The sequence below is a fragment of the Chanodichthys erythropterus genome, chromosome 23 (assembly GCF_024489055.1).
Source record: "Chanodichthys erythropterus isolate Z2021 chromosome 23, ASM2448905v1, whole genome shotgun sequence".
Taxonomy (NCBI): domain Eukaryota; kingdom Metazoa; phylum Chordata; class Actinopteri; order Cypriniformes; family Xenocyprididae; genus Chanodichthys; species Chanodichthys erythropterus.
In genome coordinates, this window is record NC_090243.1 from 617,501 (window position 1) to 640,000 (window position 22,500).

Below are 22,500 nucleotides of genomic sequence, written 5' to 3' on the forward strand. Positions count from 1 at the left end.
ATGTGCTTTACTCTATGTGTGTTTATATGTGAATAAATCTTAACTAAATCTGTTCATATAAAGCATTTGTATCTCTTCACAAGACTCGGATTAAACCACTTGATTCATATGGATTAGTTTTATGATGCCTTTATTGTCTTATGGGTTTAGACTAACATGAGGGTGAGTAAATGATGACAGAATTTTCATTTTTCGGTTAACTAACCTTTTAAGAGAATAGTGTCCTTTTATATGTTATTTTATTATCGCTCTCTATATTTTATTTGTTTTAATCCATCTGTTGCTTTTGAACAGGAATTCCTTCTCCAGATGACCTGATCTCCATTTATTGCTGTTGTCGAGGGATCCCAAACTCTCTCCCACAGCTAAACTTCTTCATTGCCATGGCTGTTTTCAAAATGGCTGCAATTGCACAGGTATTAAGTTCATGCAGGCCATGTTAAGCCATTGTGGTTAAAACAAAGTTAAACTGTTTGTACCAATCAGATACAAACAATGAATGAATGAATGAATGAAAAATCTTTATTCCGGTTGCATAACATATAAATGTATAATTTACCCACATAAGCATAAAAATTTAAACAGAATCAACCGAAAAGGTGTAGGCTGAAGCCATAGCTTATTACACCTACCCTTATTACAGCGTCACATACCCTCCAACTGATATTAGGTGTGCAATTCCATCATTACAATTTACAACATTTTACACATTACAATACACAACTTAAGCTTCCATGTTATAATTCATATATATTTTGGACTTGAACATTTTTTTTAAACTGAAATATAGAGTTGCTTCTCTTAAATTCGTCAGTTAGACCGTTCCACAAATCGACCCCTTGAACCGAAATACAATTCTTTTTTACATTAGTTTTGACCACTGGTTTTTTAAACATATCCTTTCCTCTTAAATCATATTTACCTTCCTTAATTTCAAACAAACACAATATATTTGCTGGCATAATTTGTTTTTTAACTTTGTACATAAACAAAGCTGTATTAAGACTAACTAAATCGTAAAATTTTAGTGCTTTAAATTTAAGAAATATTAATTTAGTTGATTCATTGAATGAGGAATAATTAACAATCCTCATAGCTTTTTTTTGCAAAGTAAACATAGATTTTGTATTTGACTTATAACTATGCACCCAAATTTCAATGCAATAGGTCATATATGGTACTAAGAGAGAACAATACAAAATATATAATGTAAATTTGTTCATGAAATACTTGGTTTTATGTAATATAGCAATGGTTCTTGACATTTTTGACAATACATGTGTTATGTGTGGTTTCCAGGATAATTTGTGATCTATTATTACTCCTAGAACTTTTATTTACATTACTCTTTCCAAAACCACATCACCAATTTTTAAGTTTGTACGATTATGTATTTGTCGATTACCAAATATAATATATTTGGTTTTAGTAATATTTAAAGATAATTTATTTGCATCAAACCACAGTTTAATTTGAAGTAGTTCTCTCGAAACATTTGTAAAAAGCTGGTGCAAATTCTCACCAGAACAATATAAAGTTGTATCGTCCGCATATAAGACACACTTTAACAAATCAGACACTTTACAAAAGTCATTTATATATAAAATAAACAATTTAGGACCCAGCAGAGACCCCTGGGGCACCCCACGTCACCCTACATATTTCAGAGTTTTCATCATTAAAGTGTACATACTGGTACCGATTGTCAAGATAACTCTCTAACCAAGAATAAGCGGGCCCTCTAAAGCCATACTTTTCCAACTTATTCAGTAATATTTTATGATTAATAGTGTCGAAAGCTTTTTTTAAATCAACAAAAACACCCACCGCATATTTTTTATTGTCTATTGAAGAAGCAATATCCTCTACTAATTGCATTACTGCCATTGATGTAGATCTACCTGCCCTAAAACCATATTGTTCCTCTTGCAGTAAATTATATTTTTCTATAAAATTATCCATTCTCTTAACAAAAAGTTTTTCTAATATCTTAGAAAACTGAGATAGCAGTGAGATAGGCCTATAATTGCAAAATAAATGACGGTCTCCACTTTTGAAAATTGGTATAATTTTTGCCATTTTCATACACCCATTTTAAAAGTTAATGGTTCGGCAATACACTCAATAGTGTTTTTAACTAATAACATGTCAATATCTGTCCAATCTTTTGACCTTTTATTTCTAAAACCATTCACAATTTGCAGAATTTCTTTTTTATTCACTTCTGATACAAACATTGAAAACATATTTGTATTAACTCCATTATTCTTGTAATTTGACTCTTTTATGTCATTTGCTTTTTTATTACCCACATTAGCAAAGTATTCATTGAATTCATTCGCTATGTCTTTTGCATTTCTGAAAAAAAAGAAGACATCATATGCTACATTGGCATCTGTTGTCGAGTACATTTCTCTCCATGCTTGGATTCAGAGATCGTTTTTAAATACTTCTATATTTTCTACAGTGCAACATCTTATTAATTTGTATTGGGTCTGTGTCTGTATTCTTTTTCTAAATAGATTTTTAAACACTGCGAATACAGGCAGGTGATCACTTATATCACAAATAAACAGACCCCCCAAAATGGTTTCCTCAATTCTGTTTGTAAAAATATTATCTATTAGTGTCGCACTTTCTGTTGTTATTCGGCTTGGCTTATTGATGACTGGGTATAAACAATTACTGTACATTGAATTAATGGACTCTGTAGTTGTTTTAAGTCCAAGTGGATTGACTAAATCCACATTGAAGTCTCACTATTTTCACTTTATTTGTGCCCATTATATTCACCAGTTCTGACATTTTATCATTAAAGGTAGTTACATTTTTTCCTGGTGGTCTACACACAACTAAGCATTACATTTTTTGAATTTTCAACTTCAATTTCCACTGTTATACCTTCCAGAACATTTTCAATAATATATGATGCCTTTTTTACAATTGTACTTCTTAGTGTTTTATCAATATACAAACCCACTCCTCCACCCTTCTTATAATTTATATTTGTTGTATATAACTCATACCCTTCAAGACTTACTTCTGCCACTTTGTCACTGTCAAGCCAGGTCTCTGATACTGCAATCACATTAAACTTTTTCAAAGACTTAAGAAAATGTTTTATAGAAGAGTGATTTTTACATAGACTTCTACTGTTAAAATGTATAACTGATAACGCTCCTTGAATATCTACACTGGTGTTAAATTGTTCCTCTGAGTAATACTCACAATTTATTTCAAGATTATTATGACAGTTTGTTTCAGGGTCAATGTCATTTTCAATATCATACAACTTATATTCAGTTTGATCAGAACTATTAAGATTACTCTGATTACCCATTAACTGCATATGGTCCTCAGTGTCTCTGTTAAGTCCATCCATGTTCCTTAAAGATTCTTGATTTAACATGTAAACCCCTTGTTCTGTTGTTCCCCTTGACACATGAGTATTTCACCAATTTTGCCGACATTGTCCCCAGCAGTTGCCAACATACCTGCTCAGTTGATCCAGTCATTTATAGCGGTCCAACTCTTTCAAGTTTCTTATTATAATTGATCGATTTTGTTCAGCTCCATTTGGTTGGATGTACACCTTCCCATTCCTTGACCATGTGGCTTGTATTTTGTTTTGCTTCCTGAGTAAACGACCACATTTTGCTAGGTCTGCATTTTTTTTTTGGTTAAATGTTCATTTATGTAGACTCCTGTGCCTTTTAGTTTTTTAGATTGTCGCAGTAGCTCAATTTTTTGCTTAACCGACACTAGCTGAATCACAATGGCTGGTTTCCTTTTTCGATCTTTGTTTGGAATAGTATGACAACTGGAGATGTTATGCATTTCTAACTTGATGTTTTTACCATTTAGAAATAGCAAAAGCTGTTGTTCAAGTGTCTGTAGTTCCTCAGTAGGGGCATCCTCACCTTCATCCATTCCAGCTGCAGCTCTTGCATAGCTGCGATGTTTTGTCTCTAATCCAGTAATGATGAGGTCTTTGCTCCTGATCTGTTGTTCCAAGTCGTCAGTCCTTTGTTCCAGCTGTTCAATCTTTTGGTCCCTTTGAATTATTTTTTCTTTCAGCAGCCTTATTTCTTCCATGAGATCCATGAGGCTTTTTTGTTGATTCACAACTTTAATGATCTCATTAGTCATGAAAGTTAAGGATTTTTTAATTTCTTCCATCTCCTTTGATAGTTTTTTAGTTGCCATTTTCTTAATGCACTCCGCAATAATCACAGAAGTCAAAGACTGGGGGTAAATTTGATGGACCTACTTTGCTTTGTCAGTCACAATGAGCTCTAGGCCAGACAGGTCTCAGACAGGCCTCAAACAGGCCTCAGACAGTCCAATATTGAGGGTCCCAATCTCCAATTCTGGTTCAAAAATAATTCTCTATTGCTTTCCCCATTAATAGTTCCAACACGAGAAGCATCATTTTAGATGGATTGTATTATATCCAGTTGTTTTTTGATGGATTGTGAAGGGCCTCTAAGCAGTGACAAACAGTTGCAGCCATCTTGCTGAAAACACCCACCGTCAAGGAGGAGGTACATTCACTTGCTTACTTTAAAGTGTATGTAAAGTTGATGACAGAATGACAAAATGACAGTAGAAAGATAATATAGCCAAGATTATACTTGGTCAATGGACATTAAATATAATTCTGATTAGAAATATTAATTATTTGAGGAAAAAAGGATAGTGTAGTACTATGAGAGACATGAAACATTTTTTTTTCTTCAATGAAATTATTACTTTATTCTGGAAGAATGCATTAAATTGATAAAAAGTGACAGCAAAGACACTGAGAAATGCTGTTCTATTAATTTCTATACATCATAATCCTTAAAAAAAAAAAGTATCACGACTTCCACAAGAATATTAAGCAATATTAAACTGTTTTCAGTATTTTTAATTATAGGAAATGTTTCTTGAACACCAAATCAGCATATTAGAATGATTTCTGAAGGATCATGTGACTCTAAAGACTGGAATAATGGCTGCTGAAAAAGGTCTCATCTGGTAACGGCCCCAAATCTGGTTGACTACGGTAAACCTCGGGATAAACAGAAAGACTAATATTAGCGTAGATGCCATTCTTTTTCTGATGTAACAAGTACATCTGGTGTTATAGGAAGTGTTCCCGGTTCCGGCTGAACTAATTTATGCAGCCTAATAATCCTTTGAATTTGGATTTGAAAATATAAATATATAATGTGTTATGTGTATGCCAGGTTAAAGAGATGCGTTTTTAGTCTAGATTTAAACTGACAGAGTGTGTCTGCATCCCGAACAATGCTAGGAAGGTTGTTCCACAGTTTAGGTGCCAAATAGGAGAAGGATCTACCGCCTGCAGTTGATTTTGATATTCTAGGTATTATCAGCTGGCCTGAATTCTGAGATCGCAATAAACGTGAAGGACTATAATGCATTAAGAGCTCGCTTAGGTACTGGGGGGCTAAACCATTTAGTGCTTTGTAAGTAATTAACAAGATTTTAAAATCTATACGATGTTTAACAGGAAGCCAATGCAGTGATGACAGAACTGGGCTAATATGGTCATACTTCCTAGTTCTAGTAAGGGCTCTAGCTGCTGCATTTTGTACGAGCTGTAGTTTATTTATCAAGCGGGAGGAAAACCACCCAGTAGAGCCTTACAGTAATCTAACCTTGAGGTCATGAACGCATGAACTAACTGTTCTGCATTCTTCATTGAGAGCATATGTCGTAGTTTAGATATATTTTTAAGATGGAAGAAAGCGGTTTTACAGATGCTAGTAACATGGCCTTCAAATGAAAGATTGGTATCAAAGAGCACACCCAGGTTCCTAGCTGACGACGAAGACTTAACAGAGCAGCCATCAAGTGTTAGACAATATTCTTGGTTATTACGTGAAGAAGTTTTTGGTCCAAAAATTAGAATCTCTGTTTTTTCTGAATTTAGTAGTAGGAAATTACTGGTCATCCAGTTTTTTATATCAGCTATGCATTCTGTTAATTTTGTGAATTGGTAAGTTTCGTCAGGGCATGAAGAAATATAGAGCTGAGTATCATCAGCGTAACAATGAAAACTAACGCCATGCTTCCTAATGATATCTCCCAAGGGTAGCATGTACAGAGTGAAAAGCAATGGTCCTAGTACTGAGCCTTGCGGTACTCCATATTTAACTTGTGATTGATATGACATCTCATCGTTTACTACTACAAACTGATAACGGTCAGATAAGTATGATTTGAACCATGCCAATGCAATTCCACTAATGCCAACATAATTTTCAAGTCTATTTAAAAGAATATTGTGATCGATAGTGTCAAATGCAGCACTAAGATCCAGTAACACTAATAGAGAGATACAACCACAATCTGATGATAAGAGCAAATCATTAGTAACTCTAATGAGAGCAGTCTCAGTACTATGGTACGGTCTAAATTCTGACTGGAAATCCTCACAGATATTATTTCTTTCTAAAAAGGAACATAGTTGCGATGAAACTGCCTTTTCTAGTATTTTTGACAGAAAAGTAAGATTTGAGATTGGCCTGTAATTGACTAATTCTTTAGGATCTAGTTGTGGTTTTTTAATAAGAGGTTTAATATTAGCCAGCTTAAAAGTTTTTGGCACGTATCCTAATGACAAAGATGAATTAACAATAATAAGAAGGGGATCTATGACTTCTGGAAGCATCTCTTTCAATAGCTTAGTTGGTATAGGGTCTAACATACATGTTGTTGATTTTGATGATTTAACAAGTTTAGACAATTCTTCCTCTCCTAAAGCAGTAAATGAAGTGAATTTTTCCTCAGGGACGCTACAATGCAATGTCTGACACGATACTGTAGTAGACGATTGCATGGTTATAATTTTCTCTCTAATATTATCAATCTTGCAAGTAAAGAAGTTCATAAAGTCGTTACTGCTGTGCTCTTTGGGAACATCAGAAGTTGAAGCTTTATTTCTTGTTAATTTAGCCACTGTATCAAATAAATACCTAGGGTTGTGTTTATTTTCTTCTAAGAGTTTTGAAAAATAAGCAGATCTGGCAGTTTTTAAGGCCTTTCTGTACTCAATCATTTTCTCTCTCCATGAAATGCGAAATACTTTAGTTTTGTTTTCTTCCAGCTACGCTCCATTTTTCTGGCTGCAGTTTTTAGGGCCCGAGTCTGCTCACTGTACCATGGCATTGGATTAAATTCCTTAATCTTTTTTAAACGCAAAGGAGCGACTGAATCTAATGTGCTGGAAAAGACAGAGGCAATAGTTTCTGTTGCAACATCGAGGTCTTCTAAGCTGTCTGGTATGCTAAGGCGATGAAACTGATCAGGAAGGTTATTTATAAAGTGATCTTTAGTGGTAGAAGTGATGGTTCTACCATATTTATGGCAGGGAGGCAGTTTAGCCTCTTTAACTAAATGTAGTATACACGAGACTAGATAATGATCTGAGATGTCGTCACTCTGCTGCAGAATTTCAACGGCGTCAATATCGATTCCATGTGACAATATTAGATCTAAAGTATGATTTCGACAATGAGTGGGTCCTGACACGTGTTGTCTAACACCAATAGAATTTAGAATGTCCGTAAATGCCAATCCCAATGAGTCTTTTTTATTATCTACATGGATATTAAAATCACCAACAACAAGGACTTTATCTGCAGCGAGTACTAACACAAATGTCAACTTACATAATGTGACGTAAAGCACCATCACTTCGAAGGAATTATATTTGAAAGACTTTTGACTAATACTGTAAATATTACTATAAATTACAGCAACACCTCCCCCTTTGCCTTTCTGTCGAGGATTGTGTCGATAATCATAACCTTGAGGGCTAGACTCATTTAAAGTAATGTAATCGTCCGGTTTTAGCCAGGTTTCTGTCAAACACAGCACATCTAGATTATTGTCTGTGAAAATATAATTTACAATAAGTGCTTTTGAAGAAAGTGATCTAATATTTAATAATCCAAGCTTTATCATTTGTTTTTCATTATTATCTCGATTTTTTTTATTTGTTGAACATCAATTAAATTTTTTCCATTAAATGGGTTTGGAAGTTTTTTGTTTTTATTAATTCGGGGTACAGACACAGTCTTTATGTGATAATATCTAGGTGTAAGAGTTTCTATGTGTTGGAATTTATCTGACTTCTGTAACGTGAGGCAGCTAGCAGACGGTCGGTTTAGCCAGTCTGTCTGCTTCCTGACCTGGGCCGTAGTTTGTCATGTTTCAGCTCTAAGACTATGTGCCATATTACTAGAGAGAAGAGAAGCACCATCCCGGGAGGGATGAATACCATCTCTTTTCAACAGGTCTTCCCCAAAAACTGCCCCAAAAACTTTTCCAATTATCTATGAAACCTATATTATTCTGCGGACACCACTTAGACAGCCAGCCATTGAGTGATGATAATCTGCTAACTATCTCATCACTCCGACGAACAGGAAGGGGACCAGAGCAAATTACTTCTCCTGACATTGTACTTGCGAGTTCACACACCTCTTTAATGTTAATTTTAGTGCTCTCTGACTGGCGAAGTCGAACATCATTTGTGCCAACGTGAATAATAATTTTAGAGTATTTACGATTAGCATTAGCCAGCACTTTTAAATTTGCTTTGATGTCAGGTGCTCTGGCTCCCAGCAAACATGTGACTTTGGTGGCTGGTATCTCTATTTTCCCGTTCCGTGTAATAGAATCGGCAATTACTAGGGCACTTTCAACAGGATTCTCAGTGGGTGCGTCACTGAGTGGGGAGAACCTGTTTGATGTTCTTAATGGAACGGAAGAGTGGTGTTTTCCGCGGCTAGGCCGCCTCACCGTTACCCAAGTACCCTGCTGCGCGGGCTCTACAGCCGGAACCGAACAATGTACAGAGTTCACTAAGCTAGTCGCATCCAAAACAGTATCTGAAGCCCCTGCATTCTTACTTACTATCCTCGATTAAAGTTAGTGATGGCCGATTTCGAAACACATGCTTCATGAATCTCCGAAGCTTCATGAATCATTTGTTTCGAATCAGTGATTCGGAGTGTGTATCAAACTGCCAAAGTCACTTGATTTTAGTAAACGAGGCTTCATTACGTCCTCACTGTTTCGAAACATTTCAAAACTGTTGAAATTTCAGTGGTTCACTGGTAGAGGGTGATGATAAAGTTAACCCATGAATCATGCAGATTCACTGAGAAGCATTGAACAAGTGTCTATGGGTTTTACCTGATCTCTGACCAGTTTTATAAATTTGTAGATGTTGTAATTAGACATTAGAATAATTAAAATGAATAATGGTAGTTATTAATCCCTTATTGGCCTGTTTAGCTTGAGCCATGGATCAGAAAAACAAGCCTTGAAAATTGATAAAAGAACAGATATACAGTCACTCTATATGTAGCCTAATCTTATTAGAGAATTAGTTAATTGCATTTAATAGATTTTACTTTCAATAAAACATTTGTAATATATTTGTAAAAGGTGTTTTTACTGCATGTTTAGTTTGAGTTTTGTTGCATTTACACCCTTTTGACCACTAGGGGTCACCGTGGAGTCAAGTGTCAGATTGTTTCGAAGCCTCGAATCATCACGGCACATTTGATTCAACTGCTTCAGTGTTTCACGAAGCCTTGCTCTGCTCAGAGTCATCACTAATTAAAGTTTGGATGCATGTCTCTAATTCTGAGATTCTCTGTCAGCCTGACTATTTCCCTACATTTATGACATGTAAATCCCTCATCGCTGACAGAGAGGGCTATGCTAAACATGTGACAGATGGAACACGATATAACACTGATGACATAACTCACCGTGTTTGTAGACTGATCCGAGTTGCCACAGCTGTTTGATGAACGCGTTGGAAGAGAAGCGCGCGAGACTGATGACAAGTTAAACAAGCTAGCGAGATGCAAACGCGTTGTAACAGCGATTTAGATTCAAAGATTACAAGCTGGCGACGTCAGATTAATGTGGTGGGCAATATTATATATATAAAGTAATGATAATATAAGCAACAAAAAGTACGAGATTCAATAAAAGTAAGAGAAAACAAAGATATACAGAGATACTAAACACTGAGCAGAGAGGCAGACAGGAGCAATCGATAGTCGATAGTATTTTGACAGTTATTTTGTCGGTGCCAATAGCCTTGTGAGCTATCGTAATAAAGGTAAAAATGCCACAAATAAATGTAAAAAACAACAACAACAAAAAAACATTTCTTGAAATTATAATACTATTTCTTAATATTAAAAGAAAAGAGAGTTCTTTTGAAAACATTTTAGAAATTCTTACCAACCCCAGATTTTTGAATGGTTGTACTAATGTAGGAAATCAATTGCTTGGGACAACAGTCAGATATTCATGTTAGTGGCCATTATGTTTGACTGCAAAACTGACTAATCAGAATCATTCAAATGAGAAAAACATATTTAATAAATGCATTCTGTGAAGGTAGATGATTTTACTTTGCCAGTTGTATACAGTTATATACAGTAGTTCACGAATGATTGGTGAACATCCAGCATTAGCGTCAGTTCTGGCAGGTCACGTCAGTCAAGCTCGCATCAGCTGACTTACCTCTACCTATAGGAATACGATGCTTATCACAGCATCTGTATATAAGCTCCTCAGTATTATCAGTAGCTATTGGATTTCCCAGAAGCAAATTACCCTCCTCCATCCCCAGCTCCTCCTGTCTTCAGTAAGGATTGGCCTTATTATTCCTCTGAATCAGACTAATTCTTGAAATATGTGTACATGTTAAATTATGACATTTAATTATATCTGCATATATTGGTTCTGTTCTGTTTACCCTAGGGACTTTATTTCTGCTCTCCCTGCTTTTATCCATGCTAGGCTGCATGGATGCGCAGGGAGTTCTTGCCCAGAACAGAACCATACCGCCAAACAAACTCTATGCAATTATCAATCATATTTGACGATAGTGGTCCTGACAGAACTTCTGATTATTTTGTCTTATGAAACACAACTATACACAGAGAAAATCCACAATGGTACTTAACTTATTCAGGACCAATAATTCTCTTTCTCTCCCCATTTTAGGGGATTTATGCAAGGCATTTGTTGGGCAATGCCAGTTCAATTAACGCAGCTGAGTTTGGAGACAGCGTGGAGCCGTTAGCTGAGCTGGGTTTACAGATTGCCTTCAGGTATAAGACTACAATTTCAACTCTTCATGCACATTAGAGTAAATACTTGCATGACAGACCATCTCTTAATGGTTATTTCCAGTTTTCCAATGGTCAAAAAGACTTTCTAAGGATATTTTTCCTTAATTCAGTTTAACAACAAGTTTTGTTTGAAAAGCATTCTGTGTTCTGATTTTATTTTGTGGCTTATCTTTGAGGTTGTTTCCTTAGCAGCAGAGTATGTAATTAAAGGTGCTTCCATGTAAGCAGGGTGTATAATTATTGGTATTTTTATTGTCAGGGAATGTTGTTTAAAATTTTGATTGAATTTAATTATATAAATAATTATGGTATTTTATAAAGGACAGGGTTTTTGATTGCAGCTCCACATTAGCCCTGCCGATCTCTGATCAGATGTTCATGCAGTCACCCAAAGGTCAGGCTGTCCTTCAGCATGTGAAAGAGTTCATGAGAAAGCACGTACTTCCTGCCCAAAAGGTCAGCACTACTATCAGCTGTGTGGAAAATCCTCATGTAAATACTACATGAGTACAGAAACCTATGATGTCAAAATATCTTTCATATTATCAGGAGAGATGATCTGGTTATTTGAATTTACACAAATATAAAATGCGATTAAAAATCTACAACATTTTAATTAAATTATTGTTAAAAAATAAAAATACAATAAAATTATAAATAACATATTGAATTATTAATAATAATAATTGTGTTTTGTTTGTTTGTGTACAATTATATTGTTTGTGTGTACTATAAGGAAAATCTTATTTCTCCTTTTATTATCTCTTTTGTTTTAGGAAGTAAAGGAGTACTACGCCAAACACAAGGACACACCTGAGAGATGGCACACACCTCCTGTGTTGGAAGAGTTGAAGGTGATACAGTCATTGGCATATTATATAGTACCATCTTATCACAACTTAAACTGCCATTTGGGTCAGTAAGATTTACATTTAAATTGATCAAGTGACAACAAAGACTTGTATAATGGTTTCCACAAAAATATTAAGCAGCACAACATTGATAAGAAATGTCTTGAACATCAAATCAGCATATTAGAATAATTTCTGAAGGATCATGTGACACTGAACAATGGAGTAATGGCTGGAGTAAATTATACCAACCCCAAACTTAATCAGTAGTGTAGATGCAAAGAATAATGAAGAATTCACAAGAAGAATTGAACTGGAGTAAGTACGATTTTCTCTGTATGTATCCATGTGAGCAGGCAAAGGCTCGAGCTGCGGGCTTGTGGAATTTGTTTCTTCCTGCAGAGAGTGGCCTCTCTCAGCTGGATTATGCTCATATCGCAGAGGAGACCGGACACTGCTTCTACGCCCCCGAAGTCTTCAACTGTCAGGCCCCAGGTGGGTGTGTGCCTCAGTCAGAAATGTGACTGTTTTTGTGAGGATTTTTGATTACGGCTTAAAGGGGACCTATTATGCTTCCTTTTACAAGATATAAAATAACTCTCTGATGTCCCCAGAGTGTGTATGTGAAGTTTTAGCTCAAAATACCCCACAGATCATTTTTTACAGCATGTTAAAATTGCCACTTTTTGGTGGTGAGCAAAAACGTGCCATTTCAGTGTGTGCCCTTTAAATGCAAATGAGACAGAAACACTCAGTAAACAAATATACAAATACCTTATGCCTTTTCGGGTGGTGCTTAATAAACTGGTAAACTTTATATCCGTAAATCTCAGATGAACTTTAATAGTGCTCTCACCTTCATTTCTGCCGTATCCAGTATCGCTCTGGAGACTGTAAGCTGGATCACAAAAAGTTTGTATTGATCTATCCTTGAGTAACAAATTTTTACCACAACCTCTGTTTTGTATTGTCCCTTTGTTTTGACATTTGTTCACAAAGCAGTCGAATTTTGGTAGAGTTGAGCATTTTCTTCGAAAACAAAATTAACCCACCTCATCTTCAGCGGCTCAGATTTAGGGAGTAAATTGAGAGAGCTATGTGGATTCATCCATCCAGCTACAGAACACCTAAAATGCTTGGGAGAAATTCTCGTCAGTGCAGCAATGGCGGACTGTGTACAACTCACTGTGAACTCGCTCAGGGCGGTTCTATGTTAAAACGGCATTGTCTGTCAACATTCGTGGACGGGGCCTGTGGCTAATGTGACGTCACATTGCCAGGAACCTGAAAACGGCTTGTTCTGAGACACTTATAATTTATGGGGATTTAAAAAAAAAAGGAGTGGTTGGATTTTTATCATTATAGGGGTGGTTGTGTACACACACTGCCAACACACATTTATGTCCAAACACCATGCAAAAGTGAATTTTGCATAATAGGCCCCCTTTAAAGGTGCTAAAGAGGATCTTTTCATCGACTGAGAAACCAAAGACTGTTAGTGAGTTTTTTAAATGAGCGCATGCGTAAGAACAACCCCCAACCACAGCTCATTTCGAGGGAACGCCTCCCAAAACTCATGCACGAGTATTGGAACACGAGTATTTGTTTACCACCGGCATTCGCTGTGTCGTGTTAGTGGATTCATTATGTCGGACTCACTGCAGGTAACGCATAATCTGCAGTTGTTACTCCTGTCTCCTGACAAAAACATTGTATGCGGCGCCTTTAGAGTGTGGAAAGTTACTGGAGCGTGTACCGCGCACGTCTCGCACAAGGAACGTCATGGCAGTGATTGACAAGCCAGAGGGCCAATTGGCGGATGTTTTTTAATGCCCTACCTCGTGCACAGATGATGTATATTAATATTATTCCTTTCAGTGCACCTAATAAATAGTCTTTTATCAGTTAGTAAAGACAGTTTCTAACTGATAGTAATATTGCAAAAATGTATAAAACAAATCATCCTCTTTAGCACCTTTAAAGGGGACCTATTATGCCCCTTTTTACAAGATGTAATATAAGTCTCAGGTGTCCCCACAATGTGTCTGTGAAGTTTCAGCTCAAAATACCCCACAGATAATTTATTATACCATGTTGTAAATGCCCATTTTGGAGTGGAAAGAAAAACGTGCACGCATCCGAAGCCCGCGCACAGAAAGCTGGCTGTCAGACAGCACGTCCTGTGAGTATTATAAGTTCTCTTTCATGTTTTATTGTGCTTAAACTGTCAAATACACAGAAGGTTATTTCAAAAACACAAAGTTCACATAAACAGAGACGGTTATGCCTGTGAACATAAACGGCAAGAAATTGCATGTGTATATTAGATCCGTGCATTAAAGTGAAAGCAGTGTAATATACAGTACCTACTGCATAATATGCAGTTAATATCAAACAACAAAAGAAAAACAGGAAATCACTCACTTCTCTTGATTTGAATACTTTAGTAGCTTTAATAATTAATAATAATTAATAATTAATAATTTGGTAGCTTTAATGTGATGACACATTGCTCAGAAAATGAAAATGGCTTGTTCTATGAGACTTGATGTTTTATGGGGATTAAAAAAAGGAGTGGGTGTATTTTTATCATTATAGGTTGGTTGTGTACACACACTGCGACACACATTTATGTTAAAACACCATGTAAGTGAATTTTGCATAATAGGTCCCTTTTAAAGCTGCTTAAGGTATAGTACTTACTTACAATATATAAGTATAATGTTATATATTATAGTACAGAATGTTTTACAACTATTATTAGTGGAAATCAGGTTTATCAGAAAAATGTCATATTTTGAGTATGTTGTTTTTTCTGATTCTGATTCTGATACTTGTTTTTATTTTTATTGTATATCATACAAGTACATTTGATAGTGCAGGGGAATTTACAGTTAAGACCCAAAGACCAGATATGATGAATGAAGACCTGGAGTCAGAGTTAAAAAAAAAAAATATTACTGAAAAGAATAGTTTGCAGTTTCATCAGCAGAAATCAGCTTCAACACTCACAAGGAGCTCTTAGGCCACCCTGCATACATTCACATTTCCACAACAATATTACAATTATTAAATTACATCTTTACTTCAGGTTGATTCTGATTGGTTAAGAAATAGATAAACTTAGAAAATGTCCTTACATGGAATGATAGACATATCTCCATTGATTATCTGGCTGACACAAGGATCCTAGTTTTTGGCACGAAGTGACCTAGGTCACAGATATGCAGTTTGTGCACCTCTCCAATACAGGATCTGTAATAAAAAATACTAGCACACATACACAGATACATAGCTTCTCCAAGGTTGAAGTTGGCCAAATTATTTCTCTAATCAGGAAGTTTCCCAAAACATACAGATAAGTTGTACTTTTCTCTCAGTGAAAGGTTCAGACAATATTTGTCATTATTCTCTTGTGAATTAATATGGAAAGTAAAATAAATGCTTTAACATGCGCTGAAGAAGTCATTCAAATAATTTAATATTTAGAAGAATTAATAACTTGATTATAAATCACTGTAAAGATATACATTGAAGTGGCAGTGAATTCCAGAATCCACCCTCTTCAATATCATTTGTAGGTGTACTTTCTGTTTACAACAGAATAATATATATATTTTAAGGCTGTCAAGCATTTAAAATTTTTAATCTAATTAATTACACAATGTGGCAATTTAATTAAATCTAATTCATCGCAAATTATTCCCACATCAAATTTGGGCTGAGAAATAAACCCCAAAAGATAATTTAAAGTCATTATTGTGTTAAATGAGAAAAGTTGCTTTAGAAAAAAAAAAAAAAAATTTTTTACATGATTCAACATAGAATTGATTACACATTAACTTTAAGGCTTCAACTGCCATGTTGATCAGTAAATGATGAGAGAATTTAAATTTTTGGAATAATTATACCTTTAATTTGTTTTATTAATATGGAAAAATATTTTTTTTGATACTCTATAAAAATTATACTCTAAAGAAGAAACTAAAACTGTCTGTAATTTGCGGTAAATATCTAAATGAGTCATTCATTCACTCAAACAGCTATTTTTTTATTGGAATTAAAGCTGCAGTCCGTAAATTTTGCCTCTTTGTCGCTATCTCTGTTTGAAACCTGCAATTGCAGTTATTGGTGGAATTGTAATCTTTACGTGAGTTGTGCATCTGCATGGCTCCTCAGTGCTTGTGAATCTAATGTTTTGAGGAGAATGTGTAGCTGTCAGACTCTACAGATACTTCGAAATCACAGATTGTAGTCTTGGAAGTATGACAAAAATAAGAATTTTCACTGTAAAATGTCATCTGAACAAGTAAGTAACAAATCTGCCACTTTTGTTCTGACCAACTGAGAAAAAAAAAACATTACAATAAATCTTGCTACCAATGGTGATTAAATCTAACGATCGCTTAGCTCATATCACATCAAACCGTGCAAATTATTATTATTGTTATACTTTGTTTTCAAATTGTTAATATTAACAACATCAGCATTGTGTGATGATGTGTATTTAGTGTGCATTAGCATTACCTGTAGATTTCAATTTCTGTGCAGTCTAATATCTTTAATAATAGTTTTGAACACTGGCTGTTATGTACTTGCTCAAATTGATTTTGGATCATTTTAAACCAAAAATTATTACACTGTTGTGTGTTGTTCTGAGATGCACAACAGTTCTGCTCTGGCTTTATATGTAATATATTTGTTGGCAAAATTGACAAAAGCAGACAATATTGTGTCTAATATAATACAATATTAACTTCTTATTTATGGAACTGTTGTAAAAAATCAATATCACATTTGCACTCGTGCTATTCTGGACAAAAACGTGTGATATTGTGCTGGTTACTCATGTGAAATTGCTTAACGCTTAATAAATTAATTGCTTAATTGCATGATATAAATATGAGACAAAAACTCATGTAAGTCTGGGGCGGAGCGGGTGCATTAAATGCTTAAAGGCCCGCTGAAGTGTCTTGGAACACGCAGTGTTATTCAATGTGTTGATGAAATTTCAATTGAAACAGGAAGACAGGGCAATATATCAGACAACCCCTCTGAAGTACAATGTGATGTCATGAAAATCCGTGATCCATTTTAGCGGAAGTGAGAGACTGTAATTTTTGAATGCTTATATCTCCTAAATGCGAATTTTGTTATTGTTTTGGAACACACCAGCTTATTCATAACCTTAAGGCTAATATATTCATACTAAAAGCTTAATACTAAAAAAACTTACATTTTGATTTCAGGTGGACTTTAATAGTTTTAACACATAATTTTTTTTCCCAATTACTAATTAATTAAAATAACGCATTAAACCGACAGCCCCAATTTTAAAATGTAATTTAAAATGTAAAGTGCTGCTTAATATTTTTGTGGAAATTGTGATACGGGATTTGGGACTCTTTGTTGAATTTGCAGTTCAAAAGAACAGCATTTATGTGAAATAGAAGTATTTTATAGCATTATAAAAGTCTTAATCAATTTAATGCATCCTTGCTGAATAAAAGTAGAATTTTTGTAAAAACAAAATTACTGTGTGTAAATTGTGAGTGACTTATGGTAGTATTGATTCAGTAAATTTCTAACAGACACTGGGAATATGGAAGTGCTGCAACTGTTTGGCACTGAGGAACAGAAGAGGCTATGGCTGGAGCCCTTACTGAGAGGAGACATACGGTCCTGCTTCTGTATGACAGGTGATAAGTGTAAAACTCTGTTAATTCTTTTTTTATTTTATTATGTAAACAAGAAATGTGACACTATTTACATGTTACAAATACCGAATAACAAAGGCAAACAAACATACATACTAACAAACATGACAAGTCCAATTTTGATAAGTCCTGTATATTTATAAATAAATACACTGTGCAAGTGACATGTCAGTAGGATTTTAGTACAATAATAGTTTTTCAAAGAAAGTGTTTTTTTTTTTTGTTTGTTTGTTTGTTTTGTTTTATTTCTCATATCTTTTTAGATAACTGGGATCACTCTCGAACAGGTTTAAGTAGTTTTCCAGGTCTACTTCGGTAAATGGAAAACCTTAAAGTGGTTGTTCCACATTATTAAGCATGCCACAGTTTGCATGAAATGTGGGGAGGAAAAAAGATCTTTCTGAAGGTGAAAAGCATGAAATTGCAAAATACATAAAAACAACTTATATTTGGGAAAACTGAATAGAGATTGTCGAACTGACAAAAAATTGTGAAATTTAGAGCACAGAATAACCCGGTCAGATAAAGGCTTATTAAGGTAAGTTTCTGTCAGACAAATTAATTATAATAAAAGGGCAGCTATAAAAAAGCCACTGTTGAGCAGCAAACAGGTATTTGAAGCTGCTGGTGTCTCTGGAGTCTCAAGCACCTCTCATTGCAGGCTGGCAGTTGTGCATAAAGTTGCATTTAAGCCACCCCTAACCAAAGCTCACAAAGAGAAACATTTACAGTGGGTGTAGATTTATTGCTGTGGTGTTTTTGCAGCTTGGGATAGTGTGTTGTCCTGCATGAAAATCATTTTATATCAGAAGACACAATACTTATTTTTATACCATAGCATAAAATGGTCAGTAATGAACTCCCTATATCTTGTAGAACTCATTTTGACACCTTAAGAGACCCTAAAGGGACCTTCCATCTCTCTTCCCATTGTTCTAGCATGAATAATAACCCTCCAGCTCCTTGCTGATGTCACAGTCTTGTTGGAATGGAGAGGCCATTCACCAACCATCCAGAAATCCATCCATCTGGACCATCCGTTGCAGCATAGCATTCATCAGTGAAAAGAAATATTTACTGTAAAAATGAGTCTTCATGCATTTCTACACCCACTGTAAATGTTTATCTTTGTGAGCTTTGGTTAGGGGTGGCTGAAATGCAACTTTATTCACAACTATCAGCCTGCATTGAAGGGTTCTTGAGACTCCAGAGACACCAAAATACCTGTTTGATGATGAGTAGTGGCTTTTCTTTCTTTCTTTCTTTCTTTCTTTCTTTCTTTCTTTCTTTCTTTCTTTCTTTCTTTCTTTCTTTCTTTCTTTCTTTCTTTCTTTCTTTCTTTCTTTCTTTCTTTCTTTCTTTCTTTCTTTCTTTCTTTCTTTCTTTCTTTCTTTCTTTCATAGCTGCCCCTTTAATACAATTAGGTATGGTTTCACAGACAGGGATTAGATGTGCATCTTGAGCCAAAACAATGGTTGCTTTCAGTTAAAACAGCTTAAACATGCATTTTAGTCTGGAACTAGGCTTAAACCTTGTCTGTGAAACTTGACAGAAAAATTCCTTAGCCTTTATCTCACTGGGTTCTTCTGTGCTCTAAATCACTCACAAATCTTTTGACAGTTTGTCAGTATCTGAGTTGAGTTTTTGCAAAATATTAGCTGTTGCTTTTTGCAAGATTGCACCATGTCATGGTTTCCATCGTCAGAGATCTTTCTTCCTCCCCATGTTGCATGAGAACTGTGACTTGCGGTTGTGGAACAACCTCTTTAGTAGGTTCTCAATTTACCTATGAAAACCTGCCAAACTACTTAACAAACCTGTCTGAGATTGACACCAGTTATCTGAAAAAAACAAAAACAAAAAAACCATGAGAAATAAAACAAACAAACAAACAAACAAACAAACAAACAAACACTTTCTTTGATTGTCTATTGCACTAAAATACTACTCTCTCTCTCTCTCTCTCTCTCTCTCTCTCTCTCTCTCTCTCAGTTCAATTCAATTCATTTTTTTTTTAATTCATATTGCTTTATTGGCATGACATACAGTGGGTACACGGAAAGTATTCAGACCCCCTTAAATTTTTCACTCTTTGTTATATTGCAGCCATTTGCTAAAATCATTTAAGTTCATTTTTTTCCTCATTAATGTACACACAGCACCCCATATTGACAGAAAAACACAGAATTGTTGACATTTTTGCAGATTTATTAAAAAAGAAAAACTAAAATATCACATGGTCCTAAGTATTCAGACCCTTTGCTCAATATTTAGTAGAAGCACCCTTTTGATCTAATACAGCCATGAGTCTTTTTGGGAAAGATGCAACAAGTTTTTTCACACCTGGATTTGGGGATCCTCTGCCATTCCTCCTTGCAGATCCTCTCCAGTTCTGTCAGGTTGGATGGTAAACGTTGGTGGACAGCCATTTTTAGGTCTCTCCAGAGATGCTCAGTTGGGTTTAAGTCAAGGCTCTGGCTGGGCCATTCAAGAACAGTCACGGAGTTCCGGCTGTACTAATTTATGCAGCCTAATAATCCTTTAACAGATTTGAAAATATAAATATATAATGTGTTATGTGTATGCCAGGTTAAAGAGATGCATTTTTAGTCTAGATTTAAACTGACAGAGTGTCTCTCCATCCCGAACAATGCTAGGAAGGTTGTTCCACAGTTTAGGTGACAAATAGGAGAAGGATCTACCACCTGCGGTTATTCTAGGTATCGATATTCTAGGTATTATCAGCTGGCCTGAATTCTGAGATCGCAATAAACGTGAAGGACTATAATGCATTAAGAGCTTGCTTAGGTACTGGGGGGCTAAACCATTTAGTGCTTTGTAAGTAATTAACAAGATTTAAAAATCTATACGATGTTTAACAGGAAGCCAATGCAGTGACAACAGAACTGGGCTAATATGATCATACTTCCTAGTTCTAGGAAGGACTCTAGCTGCTGCATTTTGTACGAGCTGTAGTTTATTTATCAAGCGGGAGGAACAACCACCCAGTAGAGCCTTACAGTAATCTAACCTTGAGGTCATGAACGCATGAACTAACTGTTCTGCATTCTTCATTGAGAGCATATGTCGTAGTTTAGATATATTTTTAAGATGGAAGAAAGCGGTTTTACAGATGCTAGTAACATGGCCTTCAAATGAAAGATTGGTATCAAAGAGCCAGGTTCCTAGCTGACGACGAAGACTTAACAGAGCAGCCATCAAGTGTTAGACAATATTCTAGGTTATTACGTGAAGAAGTTTTTGGTCCAAAAATTAGAATCTGTTTTTTCTGAATTTAGTAGTAGGAAATTACTGGTCATCCAGTTTTTTATATCAACTATGCATTCTGTTAATTTTGTGAATTGGTAAGTTTCGTCAGGGCGTGAAGAGATATAGAGCTGAGTATCATCAGCGTAACAATGAAAACTAACGCCATGCTTCCTAATGATATCTCCCAAGGGTAGCATGTACAGAGTGAAAAGCAATGGTCCTAGTACTGAGCCTTGCGGTACTCCATATTTAACTTGTGATCGATATGATATCTCATCGTTTACTTCTACAAACTGATAACGGTCAGATAAGTATGATTTGAACCATGCCAATGCAATTCCACTAATGCCAACATAATAATTTAAGAGAATATTGTGATCGATAGTGTCAAATGCAGCACTAAGATCCAGTAACACTAATAGAGAGATACAACCACAATCTGATGATAAGAGCAAATCATTAGTAACTCTAATGAGAGCAGTCTCCGTACTATGGTACGGTCTAAATCCTGACTGGAAATCCTCACAGATATTATTTCTTTCTAAAAAGGAACATAGTTGCGATGAAACTGCCTTTTCTGTTTGGAAACATCAGAAGTTGAAGCTTTATATCTTGTTAATTTAGCCACTGTATCAAATAAATACCTAGGGTTGTGTTTATTTTCTTCTAAGAGTTTTGAAAAATAGGCAGATCTAGCAGTTTTTAAGGCCTTTCTGTACTCAATCATTTTCTCTCTCCACGAAATGCGAAATACTTCCTAGTTTTGTTTTCTTCCAGCTACGCTCCATTTTTCTGGCTGCAGTTTCTAGGGCCTGAGTCTGCTCACTGTACCATGGCATTGGATTAAATTCCTTAATCTTTTTTAAATGCAAAGGAGCGACTGAATCTAATGTGCTGGAAAAGACAGAGGCAATAGTTTCTGTTGCAACATCGAGGTTTTCTAAGCTGTCTGGTATGCTAAGGCAATGAAACTGATCAGGAAGGTTATTTATAAAGCGATCTTTAGTGGTAGAAGTGATGGTTCTACCATATTTATGGCAGGGAGGCAGTTTAGCTTCTTTAACTAAATGTAGTATACACAAGACTAGATAATGATCCGAGATGTCGTCACTCTGCTGCAGAATTTCAACGGCGTCAATATCGATTCCATGTGACAATATTAGATCTAAAGTATGATTACGACAATGAGTGGGTCCTGACACGTGTTGTCTAACACCAATAGAATTTAGAATGTCTGTAAATGGCAATCCCAATGAGTGACTGGAACTCAGGGATAATATGCTGTATTTGACAGTACAGTGACTCTCTTAAGGTTGTGTGTTTATCACAGTGGAGGAGGAAGTGTGCCTCTGTCTCAACTGCCCCTGATCTGCATTCATTACAGACTCGCTCTTCTTTAGGTAACCATGTCTTCTTATGTCACCCTCTTTCTATGCCCAGCTGGTGGTCACTAAGTCTGTACTTGGTTAATAAATTCCTGTG

The 22,500-nt window shown here is 35.5% G+C and overlaps 1 protein-coding gene across 5 annotated transcripts in view; it reads left to right on the forward strand.

Moving 5' to 3' along the window:
• acad11 (acyl-CoA dehydrogenase family, member 11) overlaps positions 1 to 22,500 on the forward strand; it is a 133,747-nt gene that overhangs the window by 38,380 nt on the left and 72,867 nt on the right. For all 5 annotated transcript variants that reach the window (XM_067377179.1, XM_067377178.1, XM_067377177.1 and 2 more), the window contains 6 exons: positions 295 to 416; positions 11,053 to 11,159; positions 11,522 to 11,636; positions 11,957 to 12,034; positions 12,388 to 12,526; positions 17,623 to 17,730. In XM_067377179.1, coding sequence (XP_067233280.1) covers positions 295 to 416; positions 11,053 to 11,159; positions 11,522 to 11,636; positions 11,957 to 12,034; positions 12,388 to 12,526; positions 17,623 to 17,730 — 669 coding nt within the window. The remainder of the gene's footprint in view (positions 1 to 294; positions 417 to 11,052; positions 11,160 to 11,521; positions 11,637 to 11,956; positions 12,035 to 12,387; positions 12,527 to 17,622; positions 17,731 to 22,500) is intronic.